The 23,954-nt window shown below is 54.0% G+C and overlaps 1 protein-coding gene across 3 annotated transcripts in view; it reads left to right on the forward strand.

Moving 5' to 3' along the window:
* The window catches only part of KIF25 (kinesin family member 25), a 50,497-nt gene that overhangs the window by 9,822 nt on the left and 16,721 nt on the right, over window positions 1-23,954 (forward strand). The window contains exons 3-8 of one of the 3 annotated variants that reach the window (XM_038526571.1): window positions 3,710-3,844; window positions 5,145-5,283; window positions 5,963-6,066; window positions 9,707-9,795; window positions 11,852-11,888; window positions 21,671-21,738. In XM_038526571.1, the coding sequence (XP_038382499.1) occupies window positions 3,710-3,844; window positions 5,145-5,283; window positions 5,963-6,066; window positions 9,707-9,795; window positions 11,852-11,888; window positions 21,671-21,738 (572 nt within the window). The remainder of the gene's footprint in view (window positions 1-3,709; window positions 3,845-5,144; window positions 5,284-5,962; window positions 6,067-9,706; window positions 9,796-11,851; window positions 11,889-21,670; window positions 21,739-23,954) is intronic. The other 2 variants (XM_038526572.1, XM_038526573.1) reach the window with 2 other exon arrangements.

Consider the following 23,954-nt stretch of genomic DNA (forward strand, 5'->3'; position numbering starts at 1 on the left):
TCCGAGGAGCACCGGCCGGTAGAAGGAGCGGCCGGCGGGCGGCGTGAGGCAGTGCCTGGGTGCCGCGCTGCTCACCTGCTCCGCTGCAGGAATGGCTCCTACGGCAGCTGCCGGATGGACGGATGTCAGAGCAGACTTCCAGCCCCGCTGGGGTCCTTACCCCCGCTGCGGGGTTAGTGGTGCACAGCAGGTGGGATCGCTGAGGTCACGACCTTCTGTTGGCCAGGGCTGCCGCCAAGCACCACCGGTGTTTCCAGACATCACCGAGATGAAATTAAAAACTTCTTTTTTCACATTGGGAATTGTTAGACGTAACATGTCAGTAAGATAAAGCCTGTAACATTTTTGTTGTTTGTGTGCTAAGTCCCTCCTATTCATTTTTGATGATTATAAAACAGAACATGGTCATCTGTGTGGCACATGCTCCGCTCGGCTCCGGGCCTGGGATGGAGACGGTCGGTGCGCACAGGACTGTCGGGGAGCCTCTCTCTGTGCAGGAGGAGCCTGGTTGCTCCTGCCCTGGACACTCTTCCTGCTTCATGTCTCTCCCAGGATGAGTCCGGCCCTCTTTTCGGGAGCCCGTGTGCTGTCCCCAGAGGCTCATGGCTTCCTGCCTGTTTCTCCCAAAGCAAACCAGCCTCGGAAGCCAGGCGACCTGACGTCCAGTGTGCAGGACTCGGTTTCTCTACTTCATTTTCTTCTGAATGCCTGTTGGGTTCACAGCCGGTACTAGAGACTTGGGGTGTAGGTCTTCATGTTTATATGTCCATGATTTTTTTTCCCAGAGAGAATCTGAGTCTTCTGAATTTAGGGCCTGCATTTTGCTTCAGTCTTGTCTTTAGTGACACAAGGAGCAGGAGCAGCCCACCGCGTGGCGTCCCCAGTCTCTGAGGTGTCTGCAGACCTGTGCCCGTGCCCGTGGCACCTGCTGCACTGAAGGCCGGCGCCCTGTGGAGATGCTCTGTAGTCTTTATGATCCCACTGACAGGTGGGTTCTCCTCAGCTTCCCTGTCCTGTCGACTCTCCGTGTGAAGGTCTCACACATCAAGAAGTAATCGACTCTCCAGCCTAGTCCGCGGCCCTTGCCAGCTGCCAGCTCCATGTCCCCTTCACTGTCACACGCTGCTTGGGCGTTCACCCTGCTCCTGGTGCAGGGGAAGGATTTGCTTGATGTGGTGTCCTCAGCATCACAGCTTTGATTAAAAGAAAACACCCATCCCAACAGTTGGGAGTCAAGGAAGACTTTGGTTTCTTTTTTTTTTTTTTTTTTTTTAAAGATTTTATTTATTTATTCATGAGAGGCAGAGAGAGGGAGAGAGGCAGAGACACAGGCAGAGGGAGAAGCAGGCTCCATGCAGGGAGCCCCACGTGGGACTTGATCCCAGGTCTCCACGATCAGGCCCTGTGCCGAAGGCCGCCCTAAACCACTGAACCACCTGGGCTGCCCAAGACTTTGGTTTCAACCACCACGTGAGCTGGCACGAAGCCTCAGTGTGCAGGGTGGGGAGGCCGCGGGCACGGGCTCTGGCCATTCGGAGAGGTCCATCCCAAGGGCGAGGACACCCGTCACCTCTGGAGCTTAACTGACTTCTCCCGTTCGGCAGAATCAACAAAAGAAGGGAACGGAACTCCATTCGAAGTTAGCAGCACTCTGTCCCCTCCGGTGCCTCCCTGGATATTCTTGACAGAATTCATTTATTTAACATCATGCTGCCTTCCTCCTTCTAAGTTATGAGCAGAAATCGGCCCAAAGCTCCCTGATGCAGCACCGAGCAAATGAGCTAAATTAAATGAAATTGCTATCTGGTTGATGTTATTTCCTGTCACCGGAGGAGCGGCCCAGGCCTGCGAGACCGTTAGCCCGGGTCATCACGTTCCTCCCGAGCTCATCTCCGTGACATAAGGACTGTCCCGCAGTGGCCGGGGCGGAGGCGGGGTCGGATGGGCTGCAGCGTTCAGAGCCGCAGGGCCGGCTTCCCGCGGGGCGTGGACGGCGCCAGCCTCTGCCCCGCTGTCTACCTGCGGTACAGTGAACGGTAGTGAGGAGCAAACGCCCGTGAAACCACATTTGGCAACAGAGAAAGATCTTAGAAAAAGTCCAAGCTGACAAACCAACCTCAAATCTGCGCAGGACTCTCCGCCCCGGGCCTGTCCTTCTGCCACCCCCAGCACCACGCTCCATGCATCCCACGGCCTTCCCCAGTGGCCCCCACACTGCCCGAGGCTGCCCCCCAGATAGCAACGTGGTTACCACCGAGGCTCCCATGCTAGTCTCTGCTGGGGTCTCTGCACCACCCACAACCCCACCCCACAGGCAGCGGCCCTTCACCCACCCTGACAGGATCTCCGCAGGTCTCTGCCCCTGAGGCAGAGGAGGATCTCTGATCTCCCAAGCCCTGGCAGATGAGCCTGCCTCCTGCTCCTTGGACAAGGCAGTTTCTGAGGCACTCCTGCCCCTAGGGCACCTGCCCGGGCTGCACCCTCCATGACCAGGGTGGCCCCCGGGCCCCAGTGCTCAGCAGCCAGGCCCCCACTCCTGGAACAGGCCACACGGGTCCTCAGGGTGCATCACCGCACACCCTGGCCTGTCCCAGCACAGACGTCCCACACTCTCCCAGTGTCCCCAGTCAGGTGCCAACGCTCCAGGCGCATCCGTGTCCAGGGCCCCACCGGGTCTCCTCTCTGTGCAGGGGCCTGGGTGGGTGCCTGGCATGGCCCACACTGACCCACCCTCCTCTGCCTCTGCCCTAAGAGAAGAAGCCGATCCTGCAGCTGCAGTGAGCAAGTATCGGCTATGACCTCCAGCTTCTGAGCTGTGACCTTCATGTCTGAATACACAGGAATCTATCTCACTGCGTGGGTGATGAAGTCAGGAGGGCACCGTGGTTTTCGGCAGTATGTTTCACCTCCTGGAAGGTGGGCAGTGGGGCTGACAGTCCAAGGACTCAGCCTGAAAGCATCACCACTCAGACACAGACTGGAAAACAAAGCAAAAACCCAGACCCATCTCCTGTCCCTCAGGACCTGAGTTATGGCCCCGTGCCAGCCGGCATGCAGGCTGGGGACTCGGGAGCTGCGGGGCTCCTGTCCTGTCCCACTGTGTCATCTCCCAGACATGCCAGTATTATCCTGACTCACCTACTCTGTCCCCGGGTACAGCCCCCTTCACTCTGTCCTTCTCCACCTCGCTCCCAGAACCATCCTTCTGAACAAGTGCCTGTTGTGAGAATCTCTGCTGGCTTGGCACTGCCCTGAAAAAAACACCCAGGAAGTGACCCTGGTCACCTGCGGCCTCCCCCTCACCCCTGTCCCCCTCACTATTGTGTCCATCGTTTCATCAGCCAGACTGCCCCAGCCTTGCACACATGCTGCACACGGATGCCTTCAGGCTCCACTGCCCTGTGACCCCTGTCCTTGCACTCTCGTCCCTGTGCCGCCCACCTGCACCCCCCACTTCTATCCCTGTGCCGTCCCCCCGCGTCCCCCACCCCGTCCCAGTGCTGTCCAATGAGCTCCACCTGTGCCCCGTCCCTGTGCCACCCCACCCGTGCGGGCCCTGTGCAGCGTGAGTGGTTACAAGGCCGGGCAGCAGCTGCTTGCATGCAGGTGGGGCTCAGCGGACACCCTGTGAATGTTCTCCCCTCAGAGAACGTGCACCTGCTCCAAGGCATTGAGACTTCAAACCTTCTCATTCTTTTTGGCTCAACAGTGCCGAGGAATGACGGGAGAGGCCGGCAGCGCGGCCGCAGGGCTGTGCCCCCGGTGCCTGGAGCAGGACCCACCGCGGAGAAGCACGCCCCCGGCTGCACCCCAGCTCCACCGCAGAGTTCAGGTAGGAGTTCAGGTAGGCGCAATGCCCCGAAAGTGGAGGTCTGTATGTCACGTCCGTGACTCACGGTGCTTGTTTTCTGGTGAACCTGTGCTGTTCTGCTCGTCAGACTACATCTACTCTTCGGGATTCAAAGTGGCCTTGATTGAAGGAAGCAGAGCTCCCGGGGTGGATGTCCCCGCAGCTTCCAGGGGGGCCGGGCCTCCTCTCCTAGGCCGTAGAAGCATCCCTACACCCGGGACCCATTGTGGTGGCGCTTGCTCCGGGAGCTCGGCCTTCTCCGCTAGGACTTGCCCAACGCAGGTCCAACTCCCGGGCCCGCGGGCCGCGGTCCTGCCCGCACACAGGAAGGAAGGAAGGCCCCGGGACGGGCGGTGGGGAGCAGCCCTGGTCCTGCTCCACTGGGAGCCGGGGGCCTCTCCTCCACGCTGAGGTCAATGGTGGAAGACGGCACTATTCACGTCAGGTTAGCCAGGGCACATGCCACTGGTCACACGGAAGCAGCTCCTGCTGTACCGCGGGGGCGTCTGGAAAGAAAAGTCAGAAACGTGGCCGTGGCTGCAGCCCGCCTGGCAGTTCTCCAGGGCGAAACCGCGCTGGGGTATTTTTATACCATCGTTTGATTAGGAGCATTGTTCACCTTTCGTTACAAACAATGTGACCGGGGTAGAAATTAGAAGGGAAAAAAAAAAGACCATTATCACAACAACAAAAATGCCATCTGTAAACCTGATTAGTCGGCCCTGAGAGGTTTGCCGGAGTGCATGCAGAATAGGTTGACGCAGAATGAATCCTTTGTCTTCTGACACTCAGTGGCAGGGATCCATCTTTGACCGCAGTGGCTAACTTTATCTGCATTCCATGTCATAAACATACTGTAATTCGGTAAGGTATTGGCATTTCATCAGAATGCAACCCAAACATGGAACGGTCTCCATTCTATGGAAAAGAAAAGACCAGAAACAAGGACATCTAGGAGATGTTAAGTGGCAGGACATGGGCTCCTTCCTTCTCTGGGCCTCTGGCCCTGGCGCCAGTCTGCCTCCCCAGCGCCTCAGAAGGAAGAGCCCCTGACGTGGGGGATGCTGCTTATCGGTCCCATTGTCCCCAGAGTCCACTAAACGCTCCTGCATGTGCACTTGGCCGTGTGTCAGAGGCGCTGAGGGGCCACCATGGCTCCAGCGTGTGCTCAGGACCACGCGGCTCCCAGGGGGTGGCTGGTTCTCATCTTACAGACACGTACGTAACTGCTAACCATGGTGCTCTGTGATCAGTAACGTTAACCATCTTCATCGTGTGTGCTCTTGTGTCACAGAAACTGAAGCAAGACATAAAGGCGCTGCGAGCCTCGTCTCTGGCAGCTTTCAGAGCTTGCTGGGAACACCTGCAGGACGGTCTCTCTGCAGTGGAGGCGGCTGTCCAGGGAGCACAGCTGTGCCACCAGGCTCTGCTGGGTAAGCATGGCCCTAACCCGACGGTGACTCGGCCATTTCGCAGACACAGACAGCTGTCAGGGATTCAGGTTTCCATGTGCCTTCCTTTGTGCAGCCGCCTGGGCACACAGGGGAGAGCACCCCGCCCAAGGCGCTGGCTGGCCAGTGTGGGGCCCAGGTCTGGGTCAGGCGCCCCTATGGGGTTCCCGGGTCCTCTGGAGGGTCTCCTGACCCTCATGCGCTCCCTGCACCGGGGCCGTGTCCCCACTGAGCCTCCTGACTCAGATGTTCCTGGGGCGCGGTGGGACATCTGGTCCATCTGTTCACTCTTTCTTCATTTTTGAGAGCCCCACGCAGCTTGGTCATGACTGGGTCAAGATGGGGATACTCTGTCCAAGGACCCAGGGAGGAAGGGGCTTTGGCCCCCAGTACCAGCCAGATACCTTCCTGGCATGTGCGTGTACACCTGAGGTCCTCCCAAGTCTCAGGCTCCAGGAAGGGGGACGGGACGGTCATCCAGTGGGAAGTAGTATATCCCCGCTCTGAAAAGTGAGGGGCCTTACAGAAAACTGGAAGGGAGAAGAGCCGTGGCTGTCCCCAAGGACGTGAGCCTCCTGCAGGCAGAGCGGGTCACGGCTAGTGGCGTGAAGGTCCTCCCCTGCAAACCTCACCGGAACTTCGGATGATATTGCCACCGCAGCTTGGCAGTCCAAGGTGGGTCAGCTGGAGCGGTCGCTGCAGGAAGCAGATGCGCGGTACCAGCTGGAGAAGCAGAAGAGGAGGGTGCTGCACAATCGCTTGGTGGTGAGCACCTCAGGGCTCCAGGAAGGGTGGGAGACGTGACCTCCAGGAGGCTCCTCAGGAAGGTAGGGGGGGTGGGGTGGCGGGAAGGGGGGGCGGGGGAGGGGAGAGGGATGGGACAGCAAGGAGGTGCTGCCTGAGGGGGAGGTGTGGCCGGTGGAGGCATGGCCAGCAAGGGATGTGTCACACGAGAAGTCATGGTCAGCTGGAAAGCGTGGCCAGTGGGGGAGATGCGGCCCCAGACCAGGGAGGTCTGGCCAGTGGGAGGCGTGGCCTGCGGGGGGCGTGGCCAGTGGGGGCGTGGCTAACAGGGAGGTGTGGCCAGGGGAAGGTCTGGCCAGTGGGAGGCGTGGTCCGTGGGGGCGTGGCCAGTGGGAGGCGTGGCTAACGGAGGTGTGGCCAGGGAGGCGTGGCCAGGGGAGGTCTGGCCAGTGGGAGGCGTGAACCATGGGGGCGTGGCCAGTGGGGGCGTGGCTAACAGGGAGGTGTGGCCAGGGGAAGGTCTGGCCAGTGGGAGGCGTGGTCCGTGGGGGCGTGGCCAGTGGGAGGCGTGGCTAACAGGGAGGTGTGGCCAGGGAGGCGTGGCCAGGGGAGGTCTGGCCAGTGGGAGGCGTGAACCATGGGGGCGTGGCCAGTGGGGGCGTGGCTAGCAGGGGTGTGGCCCATGGGGAGGCGTGGTCAGAGGAGGCGTGGTCAGGGGGAGGCGGGGGCCCACATGCAGGATGGACGGGGCTGAGCAGCCTCGGGGTAGGGTGAATGGGACCAGCCCCGGGGGTGGTTGGTGGGCAGTGGGTGGTGGGTGGTCAGACACCAGGCTGAGCGCGCTTGTGCAGGGGTCTGCAGAGGGTGCCCACGAAGCGCATGAGCCGGGGTCCGTCGAGCTCTGCCTTCCTGGCCTGCACTGCCCCCAGCTTTCCTCAAAGGCAGCAGGATGCAGAGGCCAACTCGCCCTTCCTCTCTTAAGCAGTGTGAGGTCTGAGGCCCCGGAGGTGTGAAGACAGATTTCCATTTCTGCACACAGTGAGGCTGGAGCTGGTGGTTTGTTGGATGAACTTTGCTTCCATGAGATTGGGGAGTGTGCTGGAGCCCCGGCCTCCTCTTGGTCCTGCTGACCTGCAGCCGCAGAGCCTGTGTTCCTGGGAGCCCTGGGCCCTGGGCCCCCCAGCGGTTAGACTCACTTGAGAGTGGCTCTCACTATGGGCTTGGCTGTCTCCCAGTGTCTCCCAGGCTCTAGACCATGACCCTAGAGCGTGTCCACTGCAGGCTTCCTGCCCACCAGCCACTCTGAGCGCTTTGGTGCATTTTCTTACCTGGTCTTAACAGCAGCATTGCCCTGCTGCAAAGACCAAGGGAGAGATGAGCAGGGAGCTGTGGTGCCGCCGCTCTCCCATGGGGTCCCTACGGGAACCAGGGCCAGGGTGGGATGAGGCCTGGCTCTCCAGCTGCCTTCCATGCCCTGGAAGACAACCCATGGAACTGTAGGTCTCGGCGTCCTGGAGGACCTACAGCCCATAAACCAATCGATGTGTATCACTTATTCAGTGTTCAAAAAGTAAAAGGAGCTGTGCTTTACAACTAGTTAAATAAACTGGCAGCAAGTCCGGGGTAAGATTCAGAATGGATCACCAAAGAATGGTTTCTGAACACTTGGAAGGAAAAAGTGTTGTTCACTGGAACCAGCAGTTTATGAGCATGCCAATGTTCTCACGTCCTTTCCAGGTATTACATCAAGAAAATAGGAGAGATGTAGAGTATCTGGTCAGCAGCCAAGCATTTGCAAAAGTGTGACATGAAATATTTATGAACAGAACATCGACAGAAGAGCTGCAAGCCGTCCCTCACAGGCCAGGTGCCTGTTGGGTTTTGGCCTCTGGAGGCCACACACTGAGGGAGGGGCAGGCCTGCCCAGCCAGGGATCCCGGCCCAGCTGACAGCCAGGAGGAGCTGTCTAGGGACAGCCTCTGGGCTCTGTCCAAACTCTTAGGTCCTAATTCTTATTGACTTGATGGAGACAGCAAAGCAAGCTACTATATTTGACAATAGAAATGTGAAAGAGATTGATAGCAAGCATATTGAATGGGAGTGTCCTAAAATATTTCCACAGGCTAGAGTACTAGGCTTAACCTGAGCAAACAGGCTATGAAATGCCAAGTACACAGGTGCAGGCAGTTGAAGTGGGACAACAGCAGGTGTGTGGGAAACGTGCCCGAGAGAGGTGACTGCCAGCAACAGCATCACCCTGTGAACTAAGAATCAGTTTTTAAACAGAAGAACATGTTGAAACTCCCATCATCACCATCATCCTTGTGGTTGTTAGCAGGAGTCCCTCTCACCGCCCTGCCACAGGAGCTCGGACCGCAGGCTCAGCCTGGCGTCCTGGTCCCCACAGACCACATTGGGCTGTGCCCATGATGCTCGGGTGTACATGAAGTGCAGGTGGCCGTCCCTCTCTGTGGGTGACATCTCTTCACTACATGGATGCAGCCACCTCTTAGGTCACCTGACACCACCCTTCACCTGCCTCTCCAGGTTGCTCCTGCCTGGCCCTCCCCATCCTTCCTGTAGTCTTTCCTGTCTTGTGACAGTGTGGTCTTGGTTCTGGGCCATGCCTTCTCCCACAGAATGCTGGATTCTGGCTGGGAGTATTGTTGGCCTCCTGGCGGAGCCGTGTCCATGCTGACAATTCCCACCTTTCCCATGGGTGTGTCTATCCTCTGAGGGGCTGGGGAGGAGCTGCTGGCTCCCTTGGGATGGGTGCAGAATTCTTGGCTTTAGGTGATAATCCTGAGCACAGAATGGGTCATGTGTGTCAGGGGCTGACACGTAAGCTGGTGGTTGCTCGGCTGCACTGATGGAAGAACATCAGAACGTCAGAGACGTGACCTAGAGATGTACTTCTCATTCTGGATGCGGAACTTCAGGAGGGATAAGAACAGACCGCCTCTAGCCATTTGGGGAATGCCCAACGCAACCGCAAGCCAGGGCGCTGGTGGGAGTGAGTGGAGACGGACGGTTTCTAGAGGACGCAGGGCAGAGTTTGTGTTCCCAACCTTATAAAAGGACCAGTGGGTAAAAGACACCAGCATGGTGACAGAGAGAGTGGTGCTGCGTGGAGCCGGGGTCACCCAGGAGGAGTCAGATCCATCATCGCTAGCACATGTTGACCAGCTTCCATAAATCAGCGAACGTCCCAGATGGTAGCTCCTCTTCCTCCGCACAGGAGCGACATAGTTTAGTCAGTTCTCACTCTTTGCCTTTGTCTCTACAATATCACATCCTGTCACGGTTTGGATGAACACTTTGCAGGGGCCGTAAAAGTCACAGAAGTACCAGATTTCAGAAACTTCTCCTAAAATGTCTCACAAAGTGGATGCAGGTGGCAGTTGAGAGGTGTTGTCTTGATACGTCCCTGTAATGACCACTTGACAAGTGAACAAATTTCAGTGTGGATTTTTAAAAAGCTGAAAAGAACACCGACGGCTCAGTCCTAGTCCCTGGGGACTTGTTCAGAAGCCAGGGAGTGGGTGGGAAATCCAACACTCACATCCTGGGGACGCGGTACTCCGGATGAGTTCCTTGAGGAAATCCGTAGGTCAGCTCAGCCTCGCTGCTCAGCTCACAGGTACTAATTCTGTTGTTGTAGGAGCTGAAAGGGAATATCAGGGTTCACTGTCGGATCCGGCCTCTGCTGCCTTTTGATAAAGAATTTGGTGATCCAGCTTCACAGGACAGGTAATTTATTTTGGCATGTGTGTGTGTGTGTGTGTGTGTGTGTGTGTGTGTGTGTGTGGCTATTTTAAGGAAGAAGATAGAAAGTGCAGCAATTTCCCACGTATCCCATTCTCCTGCCCCTGGTCCCAGTTCAGGTTTTCTCATGCTCTGGGTGAAGGTTCTTTTCTGGAAGGAGCTGAACAGTTAGCAGGCCGCTGGCATGTGGCTGGAGTGTGGCCAGAGTTTCTGAGCAAGCTCCGTACGTGTCAGAGGGGTTCTGCTGCCCAATGGGGTCTGGCTGGTCCTTTCTCTGTGTGTGGGTACATCAGAGGGGAGGCGGCATCCTTTTTTTTTTTTTTAAGATTTTATTTATTCATAAGAGACACACACACACACACACACACACACACAAAGAAAGAGAGAGAGAGAGAGAGAGAGAGAGGCAGAGGGAGAAGCAGGCTCCACGCAGGGAGCCTAACGTGGGACAGTCCCGGGTCTCCAGGATCACGCCCTGGGCCAAAGGCAGCGCTAAACTGCTGAGCCACCCGGGCTGCCCGGCATCCTTCTTTACTTACTCAGGAGACCCCTCAGGGATGTGACGAGGTCATTAGTATTGACACAGCTGGTGTCTGTGACTTAGGATTTTGATGGTGTTAATGAATAACACAGAATTCTCTGAAATTCCTTTAGTTGGCTGTTTACTTGAAAACCACACTCAATAGGACTTTCCCTTCTTCCCCTGATGAAACAAATCCACATGGAAAGGTCCTCCCTGCTGCCTGCTGAATGGATTCCAGGTTCCAGGTGCTGCGGCCTCCCGCGGTGGCCCACCCCGCCCCCGCTTCCACCTCCTGGGTCTCCTCGGTGGGCTTGCGGCCACAGGCACTCACCTGTCGGGGTCCTCCCCTTGTCTGCCCACATTTTGCTCCTCTGTAAGGGCCTCTCTGGGGTCTCACTGATGTTTACGTCGTACAGTCTAGCAGGTGACTTTGGAAGGTCTTCAGAAAGCTCTTGGTCAGCCCTACAGTACAAAACACACTTTGTACCTTTTTGACATTAACTGAATATTTTTTTCTTCGACTCTGTTGTTTTGCTAGTGTAATACTTGTTGTGCCGTGTTGGCCATTAGCCATTGGCCAGAGGGCCTGAGCAAGCCGTGTCAGGTACCACGGCGTAGTACGGTGGTCCTGCAGCGTGGTGTCTCCACAAACGCGTGGTTTCCCATTACCTTAGTGACATTTCAATTGCTGATGTTGGGCTGTTTCCATCGTCAGAGGAACAGTGTTGCTCCTGGCTATTCAGCTTCTCAAAACTTCACCAGAGGCTTCATGAAGTCTCGTTTGTGCTCCTACATCATTATGTTCATTCAGGGTTTGTTCTGAAGCCTGTTGCATTTTCCCAGATTCACGATTGCCTTCAAACACCTGAGTTCCTGAGGACAGAGACTGCGCTGCAAGGCTTCTTGTACATCAGTCACCCCTGAGGTTCTGAGCCAAGGCTGGATGTGTAGGTGGCACCGGGGTAGAGCTGTGCATATCACTCACAACACACAGGGGATCTGGAACCAAGAGCAGAGTGTCATAGAAAACATTTCCAGAGAACATGAAAAGGAAGGAGGAGAGAGGAAAATGAGGAATGGGGAGAAAATGAGAGATGTTGATATAGGAGGGAGGTGTGAGGAGCAGGAGAGAGGGGCAGAGAGATAGGCCCAGAGTTAAGGATGGGACCAGTGGGGAGGACCGGAAAGTGAAAACAGAAGGATGGCTCAGCAGCATGAAGAGTGTCAAAGAGTTGGAGGCCTGGGTGGCACAGTCAGTTAAGCATCTGACTCCTGATTTTGGCTCAGGTCATGATCTCTGGGTCGTGAAATCAAGCCCCACGTTGGGCTCTGCACGGAATGTGCAGCCTACTTGAGATGCTCTCCCTCTGCCCCTTCTCTCTCTCTCTCTCTCTCTCTCTCACTCTCTACCTAAAAAGAACGAAAGGAAGAAAGAAAGAGCATCGAAGGGTTTGGGTCCTGGGGACACAGACAGAAACTGCACAGTGATGTGTATGGTCATTGTCGTCCTCCCCCCAGCTCGGTGCCAGCAGGAGTGGTCCACGCCATCGATGATGTGAGTGACGTTCCCAACACGCTGTCTTTGGAGAAGCCTTCTGTTCGGTGCTTCCCACAGTCCCCAGAGTCATCCAGAGATGGGTGAACGCACCATCATCCTCTCCCTCACCCCATGCCTCCTGGATAATGGAGATGGGTGGTTTCTTGATTCCCGCTGGAGCGAGGAATTAATGAGGCTCTGGGTGCACTTCCCTCCTGTGAAACCACAAGGCTCCTGACTGAGGGTGTGAGTGAGGAGAGTCACTCCACCTCGGCTGGTTTTCTGTCTCCCCGATCAATGTGCACACATGCACGGGACTTGAAGTTTAAAGCCTAAGGACAGAAGCACAAGCATAGAGCCGGCGAAGCTGAGCATGAACCGTGTAGTTTTAAATTTATGGAATGGACAGGTTTACTCCCAGGTCACGGTTTTGTGGTCTCCTTACGACCGCGTTTCCTAGCTTTATCTGCCCAGAAGGCCTGGCAGTAGCACTGGGAGCCCAACTCCCAGGCTGTGGCTTCCACCTGCTGGCAAGTGGGGCTCCTTGAGGATGGTGGGCTTAGGAGTGCAGGGCGCACCTGGGCAGGGGCTGCACCGGGCAGTGAGGCAAGTGACAAAGGTGATGTGGTTGTGTCCACAAACCCAAAACCCACATAAAGGGGTGCCCACTGACACAAGGTAAAATAATGGACCTTGAGGCATGACTAGAGCCAGGATGAAATATGTAATTACATAAAAAGTTTCAGGACGCCTGAGTGGCTCCATCAGTTAGGCATCTGCCTTCAGCTCAGGGTCCTGGGATCAAATCCTGATTCGGGCTCCCTGCTCAGCGGGGAAGCTGCTTCTCCCTCTGCCTCTCGCCCTGCTTGTGCTCTCTCTCTCTCTCTCTCTCTCTCTCTCAAATGGATAAATAAAAATCTTTTTATAAAAAAACCCTTCAGTTCATAAGTACTATGCCCTTAAAATCTCACAATGACCTCTGCAGGGTGCTAGAACATCAGAGTTACAGAGGGGTAAACACATACGACGCCTTTCCTGTATGAAATGCATTCAGTGTAAAGGAATCATTGACGAGGGAAAGTTTATCTTTGTAGAAGATTCTAGCTGACAAATTCAGAATAAGTGATAAAACTAGGAGTCACCACTTAAAAGCCCTAATGGCTCTGGGTGACGTCCTTCAGTGGGTGCCAGACTGTTAGAGGTCCACGGGATCTTTACCACGGAAGGTCCTGGAATCCCTGGGAACCCAGAGCACTCATAGTTTCCCTGAAAGCAAGATGCTCAGTCATTAGGAAGTGGTGATGGGGTGTGGAGGTGCTCCCCAGCCCCACGATGGAGAAACTGAATCTGCATCTCACGGAATCTCTGAGTCTGGCATTCTGAGCGAGAGGGAACAATCAGCCCAGCCAGACAAGTGACCTGATTTCTCTGAGCAGTCAGTTACACTAAGAAGGAAGACAGGACACAAAACGAGAGATGCTGCAAGCTCACTGCCACCGCACCTGAGCAAGCTGTCAGCCACACATTTTGGGGACAGCCAGAGAAATTGGGGTATGTACGGGGTCAAATTAACTTTATAAAGTGAGATGAATAACATCATGGTGGGTATGCTAAAAAAAAAAAAGATTCCTTATCAGTTAAATCAAATGATATGTTGTCTGATATTTAATTAAAATACACCAGAGAAATGGGAGGTGGGTTGAGCATCTGTATAGAGTACGATGGACCAAATGTCAGCAAGGCTGGGTGGGCGGGTGGGGGCTCACTGTCCTGTTTCCTCTAGTTCTGTGCATGTTTGAGAGTCTCCATAAATAAAAGTTAAAAATATGTTAGGCTTGTCCTTCAGCACAGCACGTTATGAGCATCACAGCATGAGTTTAGGAAACACAGGGAAAAAAAAAATTAAAAAAAAAAAAAAGGAAGCACAGGGAACGGGAGCCCGCAGCTATAATGACAGCCCTCTGGACCGTGGGGCCGGGGGCAGCCGCGTGTGGCTGGTCGCTTGGCCCCGGCCCCTCTGCCACAAGTTCACCCATTGGAGGCCCTCCGGCAGAGGGTCACATGTCCTAACTTGCAACGACTCTTCAGACTCTTCAGCTTTATTCTTTTTTTTCCCAAAAAGCCCAGAAAACTGTTAGTGCTGTATTAATACACCTTCCGACAGTCCCAGTCCTTGTTTTTAGGGATGCTTTTGCCTATCATTTGATGCATTGTATGTTGCCTTAGACACCAGGAGACAAATTAAATTCGCATTATTAGGAATTTGAGTTAAAAGGTGCCGTCATGATCATCCTGTTAATGTCCTCTTGTAGGAGAAGACACTGAGTGTTCGTGGCTAAGCGCAGGCCCTTCTACACTCGGTGCAGTCTGTGGGTGCGCTGGTCACCCTCGGGTTTGGAGTGGGAACGTGCATCCTGACCCCCGGGCCCCCGGGCTGTGGACCTGCAGAGGCACCTGCTTCGTGTTACTGAAGGTCTTTGTCACCACCTTCACCCCGTGTCTGTCCTCTCCCGTCCATGTCAGAGTCCCGCTGAAGCTTCAAATTCCAAAGTTGGAAGGTTCTGTGGGTTTTTTGATATTTTACTCATCAAGATAAGATAACATTTCTTTTGATTGGGTCATTTTGGGTTTTGCTTAAAGAAATCCGAGTTGTTTTTCAACCTAACGGAGCTGTTTGTTCAGGAACTTGGTATCTCTGAATCTGCTGACGGGGCGAGCGGTTGGGGCCGTGACGGGCAGCTCTCGGCTCCAGAGTCGGAAGAGGGCTGGTGTTTGTGTTGGATTTCCTTTCAGTCCGTCATCGAATTCAACATTTAATAGCGTTAGGTTCAGCCTGTACGTAGAATCCACATCAGATGGAGCTGCCATTGTCCTGGTTCTCGGCTTGTTCGACACTCAGATGTGCAAGAACAGATCTCCGGCTTCATCTGCCTGTCTGCGGTTCTCCCTAACATTTCCTTCGTGTTGAACCGCTCAGTTTGACAGTCCCAGACTTGAGTGTCTGAATGCAGCTAACAAAGCCCAGGGGTCAAATGATTCTTAGGCATTATCTGTAGTTGAGGTCAAAGCTATTTTTGAGAGGTGGATGGATGATGGATTTGGCACACGAAGACAAAATTTTTAATGATCAGAGTTTCATACGGTCGTTGACAGATTCCCTGTCGTTTAACTCAGGTTCACCTGGTCCTCACTTATCTGGAATGGCTGGCATCCTCCGCAGGCCGCTTCGGCATCTGCGGAAAGCAGAGATTCGTGGTCGTGCCCTGGGTCTTCTGGCGTCAAGCCCCGCAGGGACGCCCCAGCTCTCCCGTGTGCATCCCTCATCCAGGCAGCCCTGAGTCCTGGAACTGATATTCGGGATGGCTTGCATGATCTCGAACAGAGGACGCCCCACACTGAGCTCTTGGTTTTCCCTTCAGATGGACTCCTCTTCCTGTCACCTCGTCTTTGCAAATGGTAACTCCGAGCACCCAGTTTCTCATGCCAGACCTCGCCATTGACACTTGCCTGATGAGTGCTCAGCAGATCCTGTGGGTTCTGCAGGAAACCCTTCCCTGGGTCTCATTTTCGCCGTAACCATCACCTTCGCACTCAGGATCACGTCCCCTCCCTGGACCCAGCCCACCTGCTTCTCTGTCGTCTGCCTGTGTTGATCCACTCCATAGCCATGGAGCAGTCTTTGAAGATGCAGCATGATCAGATAGAGGGCCTCCCGGCTTGAAACTCTTCCATGAATTCAGAACAAGTTGGGGACAAAATCAAAAACTCTTGGTCCTGACCTCTGTTTCCTTGTCCATCTGTGGCACCAGCCCCTTCATGCATTGACCCCAGCCACACTGGCCTTGAACATGACAAGCCCTTTGCCACCTGCAGGACTCTGCACCTGCTCTTCCTCCAACCAGAATGCCCTCCTCACCCTCATTGCCCAGTGCAAACATCACCGCCTCCAAAAACCTTCCTGGGTGTCCCAGTCTGAACTGGACCATTTGTGCCACCTCCCTGCATCCATTTACTTCTTCCAGCTTCTTGGTGGAATCCTATTTTTCTGTGGCCAATTTGTGAATTTGTCTACTTCACCACAGCAGGCTTCGTACCATGTATTCGCCATGAGACTCGCTTTAGGACCTGGCACAGCCTCTCTCCATGCACACAAGCGAATGAAACACATACTTCTAGTTCATTCTGTGGCTCAGGGCGTTCTTATCCTTACCGGCACCCACCAGCTATGGTGGAAATCGGACTACCTGAGTCAGAGGCTGACAGGGTGGCTTCGGCCGTGCTTCCAGGCCTGTCAAGATCCGCTCTTTCCTGCAGTAAAATTGTGGGTCTCAAGGGGGTTTTCTAGAAGCAACATTTAGTTCCTCAAATATAAACCAACTTTGAAGAATTGAAATTTGTTATAACTGCAAGTGTGACTTTTACAGACTTGGTGGTCAGAGAAAGATGTTTGGATTTTTAAGGAGTTATGAGGATTTAAGGAAGAAATTCTCTTTCTCTTCCTGTCTGTTTACTTTGAACTCATGCTCTCTATTTTACATTTTCTTCTCCTACTAGTAGGTTATTTCATATCATTAAACCAGATTCAGCGAGTTTGCCCCTCATCCTGTCTCCAGCATGTGCACCATCACAGGGAAGGACACGCTCCTGTCGGAAGATGCGCTCCCAGCGGCCAAGCGACCTGTGCGTGGATGTGGACACAGGTGGGGGCTGTCCGTGTATCAGCTGGGGTCCAAAAGTGATTCTCTTTTGCATCATGCCCCCAGAGTATATACTACAGTAGAAGTTCCTACTACATTTTTTCCTTCATGAATGGCAAATTTAATCTGTATTTTAGATCTGTGGACTTACCGAGCTACACAACTGTGAGGTCCCACTGGGACCAGACTCTGACGCCAGCACATTTCACAGACGGCAGGAGACGAGACTTCGAAAGGATAAATGACACCCCAGGGTCATGCAAGTTGTAGCAGAGTCAGAGTTAGCAAGTAGGTTCTCTATTAGTTGTAAAGACATCTGTGGCTGCCTTTCACCCACAGACCCCGAAGAACCACGGAGCCTGTGAGCGTCTGCGGTCCCGGAGGCCCTGTGCAGGGTCCCTGAGGGCAAGGTGGAGCTGGATGCACTGAAGCCTTCATCACTCACACTGTGAAGTCTTGTCCCCTCTCCACATGTGGAAACCTGCCAGCACCTCGCCCTGATGCATGTACACACCTGCACCTGTGCCTGAACCCCCTCCCTGACTGGGTTCCTGGTCTCGGAGGGGGCAGGTGGGGACACGGGACACCTAGCCCACCCTGTTGGTTACCAGCACGCTGTGAATGTGGAAGGGGACCAGGAGCTGCTTAATAATATGTATTAGCAACACACAAAAATAACAATAAATATATTCTTCCAGCTGTTTTTGAAAAATAATTCCAATAAGAAATGAACACCATCCTTTGTGTCCTCGTCAGGTTAGCGGTCAAGCAGTGTAACCTAATACTGAGATGTAAATGATGGTAATTCAAACAGAGGTTGGTCGCTCACCATCTGCGAGCACAGCGTGGGGGGTCCTTGGAGCTCCCCTCCTCGGTTACCCGCCAGCTGCACCAGGTTTCTCTGTCCTCAAGTTGTCATGAAAAATGTACGACACATCATTTGGCACTTGGTGTTGGGTACCCTGCCTGTAGTCTTTGACTCTTGGAGCGAGACACCAGTGAGCAGAGAGTGTATGTAGGGGGCAAGGCAAGGGGTTGTGTTCCCGGGGTGAGGGGGTGCGGTGCAGGAGCAGCCATGCATGGAAGGGGGGCTGACCAGTGCCCCGCAGACCAGCTGTAGGGGACGGGCACTGATGGATCCCACGCTGGCTCTGTTCCCCATGACAGGAACCAGGGAGGGAAAGAGGGATGTCTTAGGGGCAAATTTGCACACAAAAGGAGCATCTTAGAACGTGTCCAAGGCAGAAAGGCTCGGGCCCACCTGCTGGTTCGCAGCTCTCACAGCTCAGGGTGCACAAAGAAACAGCAGGACGGGGGTTCCGTTTGTTACCCATGGGAGCATGGAACATGACAGAGTGGTTTCCCTGAAGACTTTCATGAGATGCGTGGAAAAAACTCATGCTCTCAAGACAAAACAATCCTTTAGGAATGCGTCCGAGGCTGTGGACAGGTGGTCCGAGAGCGCCAGGTGGGCCCTCCTGTCTCTGCACCTTTTCCCAGCCCTGCTGCCTGCCATGCTCACAGGTTTGTAGTAATAACACACAAACCTCTGAATCCACCACCCAGTGTGGAAGCTGGAACATGGCAATGACTTTCACCGCATCCACCCTGCCTCCCCGTCTAAGACCGTCACTATTTCACATCTTATTTTGAGGTGCCTTGCATTAAACAGATACTACAGGTATAGATACTGAGGACACCTATATATTATACAATGTTTACAAATACATTACTCATAAATTATGTATAAGACTTATCTGAACTACACTTACAAATAAAACTGTATAAACTATAGATGTTTACATGCATATAAATGTTTCTATCTCTATTTACTCCTAAAAAGTCATTGGTTAAGTTTTAGTTGTATTTTGGGCCACTGAGTTTCTAACATGGATTTGCTAAGCTGTATCCAACTCGATGCAGGTTGCTACGTAGAGGTAACTAGTAAAGACCTATTGCCCACAGAGGTGACCATCTTTTATGTCATTGTGCAGGGCTGTAGAACCAAAGCATCTCCTGGGAGAGGATTGTTGCCTTATATTTGCAAACCTCATGGCCCATCCAGTAGGTTTTTCAGAATAGGGAGATGATATACCCCCCAAAGATCGCGTTTAGTGCCTGCATCCCCAGGAGAGAGAACTGGGATATTTGCCACAGAGTCACAGCACGTGTGCCCCCGGCCTGCACTCTTCCCAGTGGAGGTGGGCAAGCTCCCTGTGGTCATCGTGCAGAAGGCCAGGAACTGGGAAGCAACACTATGGGCTGGGCAGGGCCTGGGTTCTTGTTTTTTTTTTTTTTTTTTTTTAAGATTTTATTTATTTATTCATGAGAGACACAGAGAGAGGCAGAGACAACAGACAGAGGGAGAAGCAGCCTCCACGCAGTGAGCCCAATGTGGGAATCGATCCCAGGACCCCAGGATCATGCCCTAGGCTGAAGGTGGTGCTAAACCGCTGAGCCACCCAGAGATCCCCTGGGTTCTTCTTCTGAATGAACTTCACTTACCTCCTCCTGGTCTCAGCATGTGGCAGTTGGATTAAAATGGACTTTTAGCTTCAAAATGTGATGGCTGAGTTGATGGCAAAGAACTGTATGCCCTGGATTTTTTTTGAAAGGTGTCCTAAGAGGTTGGATACAGGTACAGAAGCAGCTCAATGTCGGGAGAATGGCTTTGTGAGTCACGGGCTCTGAGCTGGGCACCTGCCATGTGGCGCCCACGGGGAGCCAAGCAGCTCCACAAGCAGGTGCATTCACCCCGCGGGGGAGCCGCAAGGATCTGCATCTATCACTTCTGTGCATCTGGGCCAGTCCCCTCCTGAGAGGAAGGATGTCACAGGGCAAGAGCTTGAAAATTTGGATAAAAGGACATTATGTTAAAAGGTCAAGGAAATGAATCTTACTTGTGAGGAGAAGGGATGTTTAGTGCTACGAACGAAGAGGTATTTGTTTGGAAGAACATTTAAGCTGTGTTGGGTGAAATGGAAGTTTGCTCTTGGAATCATTTCAGATGCTTAACATCTAGTGATCACACTGTGGGACGACACTCTAAATAGCCATGGGGAGCTCTTGGATGCAGGCTTGTTTTTATGGCTTTTTATGTTCCTTACATGGTGTCCCTTGAGCTTTTGGGTGAGACATTGTGAACCTTAGCATTTTTCGTTTGTTATTCTTCATGGTTAAAACTTCAGCTTTTGAAAACATCCAGTAAAACACTTTGGGGTGTGCGTCCCTGTGCAATTCATCCTGGGGCACTGGGGTTACGTCTTGGCATGATATTAAAGGAATACCACCACCATCAGGCAACAGGAAAATGAAAATATGCCTCTGGGAGGGAGCAAGGGACCGAGGCCGGTGGTCAGATTACCACTGATGCATAGTAATATCACTACTCTCCTGTACTGTCCTACAGACAGCTCCTAAAGCAGCTGCTGGCATAGTAGGTGCTTAATAAATGCTCAGCAGAAAAACGAACACTCTGTTAGCAACCCCTCTCCCCCCCGAGAATAAAACCTCTTAAAAGCCAGGTTGGAACAGGGCCACATACAAATCTTTGTGTATTAACCAGATTAGGCATCTGCGTGATGTGAAGGAGGCCCCACCTGTTGTGCTGAACTTTTCATTGTGGTAGCAGGAAGCCTCGACTCTGCCGGGTGCAGTCACTGAGAGCTGGGGACAAGCCCCCCGAGTGACCTCCCCCGCACTGGCGCTCTGCACCACCCACTCCACACACGCTTCTCCCCTTCCTGCTGCATTCACACTTAGGAAAGGTTTCCAAGGCAGTGACATAAAGAGTGAACTGGAAGGGCACCAAGCTGGAGACCCAGGCCAGCTCGGGGGAGGGCCAGGGGACCATCCCGTTGGCCTGGGTGGCGGGCGCCATGGTCCCCTGCAGGCCACAGCAGCAGCAGGTGTCGGGAGGGCCACAACAGGGCAGAATGGGGGGAGACGCTTGACTGAGTGTGTTGGCAAGGTTACTACTCAACAGTTGTCTCACAACCCGACCCACCGGATGCACACCTGTGATTCCTATAGCGTGTCGCCTTCGATTATGAAGACCGGAAAGGCTCACGCCTCTGGCAAGACCAGTATTTAAACCAGGGGGCCTTACAGAGTCCAGACGCACAGAGCATCACTCCCACAGCCCAGACCAAGTGGTTGGCAGTTAAGTAAGTGACAAAAACAACCACATCTGGAACAAATAGCTACCGAATCGCACAGCTGTGTCTTTAACACCTAAACTGGCCACTTTTTGGACATGCACTTATTTTTGCAGATCGCTCTCTTGCTCTGTCTCTCCAAGTACCTGTAAGAAGATGGGGAGCCACGTCCTCCAACAGCTCTCATAGAAAAATCAAATGTCTATGGGCTATTTATTCACCACTGCAATTGTTGGTTTCTTTCTTTTTGCTTCTTTCTATACGCCTGTGTTTTCATGAATTTGCATTTTGTTTTAGAATCGGAACAGACTCCAAATATTTATTTTTTTTCTTTGCCTAAGGAAAAGTAATCTCAGGCAGCATTTCTTGCTGAAGACAGCCTTGGCTTCCCTCACACGAGATGACATTGAAGAAGATGGTTTAGCAAGATCAAAATTGATGTGTTTTTTAAAAAAACAGACCTTTTAGTGCCTTTACGTGTTATAATTAAATGATAACAGGTCTGAGATGAGACTTCTTTATTCCTGGGCTAGCCTTACACCTGACTTGAGCTGTCGGGCTGCCCCAAGAGTCACTGTCCGGGGCCATTGCACGTCTGTCTCTGTGGAGGAGGAGGCCTGCTGTGCATTCCTCCACAGACGCGACTTTCTTCTCATCTCAGTGCCTGGCCCACAGTTCCCCTAGATGGGAAGTAAATGTTACAGTCTTTGGGGGCCATATGGTCTCTGTCTTAGTTACTCAATTGTGTGGCTGAGTAAAATGCATCCGTAGACAATCTGTAAACCAGGGTGTGGCTGTGTTCCACTAAAACTCTGTTTACAAAAGCAAGCGACAGGCTGGATTGGCCCCAGGGCGGGGTGGTTTGCCCAACCCTGCTTGGTACTGTCCGTGGAGCCCTGGCTGAGTCTTACACTTTGTTTACACTTTTTTTTTTTTTTTAAATCAGGAAACGGTCCTGGTGAAATGTGCCCAGCCTGCTCACCCTTTGATTAATAAGACATATAATTTTGAGAGGTAAGTGCTTTGACGCATGAAGCAAAGTTACACTAAGAGAAATTTTGCATTAGCATTTGGTTAATGAGATTCATGATGTATCCTGTCATTTGCACTCATTGCCAAGCGGCAAAGGGAATCTCGTGGAGAAAGTGTGTCTTTTCAGCATGTGGAGCTGGTGCAGCCGCGCGTTGCAGGCAGGACGAGAGCCCTGACCTGTGCAGCACACCTTTTGCAAAAAAGTCAGTGAAATGGAATCTAGACCTAGATATGAAGCATAAAACCATAAAACACAGGAGAAGGTCTTTGTGACCTTGAGAAACGCCACTAAAAGCGTGATCCATACAAGACCTTGACCTTGACCACAACGAAGCCATGTGCTCTGTGTGTGGTCTTGTTAGGGGGACGAACTGACAAAGGCCCCACGTGAGAAAACCTCTGGAAATCACAGAGTGCCCCAAACACCTGTGCCCAGAAAACAAGAAAACAAACCGCCCCATCAGCAAGCCAGCCAAGTGTCTAGACAGACGTCCCACTGAAGACAGGCGCCGATGTCATTAGTTCCCCGCGAGCTGCTGAGGACCTCCGGGCTGACCGCGCCGGGTGCTGGCCGCCCCACATCTCCGGGCTGACGGAAGCGAAAGGTGGCGCGAAAGGTGGCGCGGCCACTTCGGACAGTTGCCAGTTTCCCTGGCATTAAACACCTGCTTACTCTGTGACCCAGATGTTCCGGAAAAGACAAACCTGGGAGTGGGGAGAGAACAGATCAGAGTCCCCCGGGTCGGGAGGTTGGGCCGGGATTGTCACCGCAGAGGCTGCCCAAGGACTCCGGGATTGCTGCTCTGTCGCGGGGCGCCCTCGCTCTGCATGTGCCGACGCCCCCAGAGCGCTCGCCTCAGTGAGCTGTTCTCTGTGTCCGTTTTTCAAAGAGGCTTTCAGAGACAGAGGAACCGGCTGTGATGTGTGGATCCGGGTTCAGTCCATAAAGCCCCGCCCGGGTTTTGTACAGGAGCGCTCAAGTGGCCGCCTGGTGTCAGACAAGCCCCCAGGGAGAGGCAGGGGCCCGTCGTCCCTGTGAGGCATCAGTCGACACGGGGGCGACCAGGCCAGAGTGTGAGGCCAGAGATTCAGAACCAGTGACACTGGACCGAATGGGGCCCGAGGGACAGAGGAGCAAACCCCAGGTTTGGTAGGAGACCTCACGGCCCTCTCAGGAACGACGGAACCGGATACGGCGAGCGGCAGGCAGAGGCTCTTGAGCGCGTGTGCTCGACCTAGCGGAGTAGAAGTCACCCAGCTTCCCCGTCTTCCTCCGAAATGACCGAAGGACCTTGGGCCACTCGGGCTTGCACCTTGCACGCCACCTCCCGGTCAGAGCGCCGCGGGGATCGGACACGGAGATCCCTGGGCTGTGGGCTCCCCAGGCTCAGGGGCCCGAAGCTCCATCACTCCCCCTGACGAGCTGGCCACAGCAGGTCTGCAAGGACTGTGGTGTGGACGAGGGGACAGGGAAGTGTGGTCCTGCGGCAGGCTCTGTGGCGGCTGGGGACCGTGCAGGAGATGACGGCGCCCTTCACCACCAGCTGTCACAGCCTCTGCATCCTCTCTGGGGAGGACTCTCTCAGGGAGCCCGACCTCCACACAGGGGTCGGCCCCTGCCACCCTGCTGCTGGCAAGGACACAGGAGGGCTCGGGCCACTGGCCATCCTGCCACCCCATGGCGCCAGAGGCGGCTCCAAGGCTTCTTGGGCCCAGAGTGCTGGCTGTGGCCCCAGAGACCTCAGTGGACCAGGTGGCACAGAAGGACGGGCAGGTCTGGCCCAGGAGGTCGGGAGAGGACACACAGGCAGTCAGACCCACCCTGCAGACTTTCTGGTCACAGCTACAGTGGCGTGGGGGTGGTGACAGTCCCCGCAAGACACACTGGACGCCAGTGTGGTGGGATCGTCTTCTGGGGTCAAGTCTGTCACCGAAGCACAAGGTCCTGGGTGACGCTGTACGAGTAGCAAAGTCTCGGGTCTTTGCCTTGAATGACACCTTCCCTGGGACAACAGGCTCGGCACCGGGGCTCCTGTCCCGCGCTGTCACATGGGCACATGGGCATGTGCAGACGTAACATGAAGAGACTTTCCCTGGAGGGTTATTATGGCCGGGGACGGGGTCATCGTCCAGCACAAGGTCAGAGCTGTTGCACAGAGGACCTCTAGCTTCGCGGGGTGCCAGCCTGTCAGGGTCAG

The sequence above is a fragment of the Canis lupus genome, chromosome 1 (assembly GCF_011100685.1).
Source record: "Canis lupus familiaris isolate Mischka breed German Shepherd chromosome 1, alternate assembly UU_Cfam_GSD_1.0, whole genome shotgun sequence".
NCBI classification, from domain to species: Eukaryota; Metazoa; Chordata; class Mammalia; order Carnivora; family Canidae; genus Canis; species Canis lupus.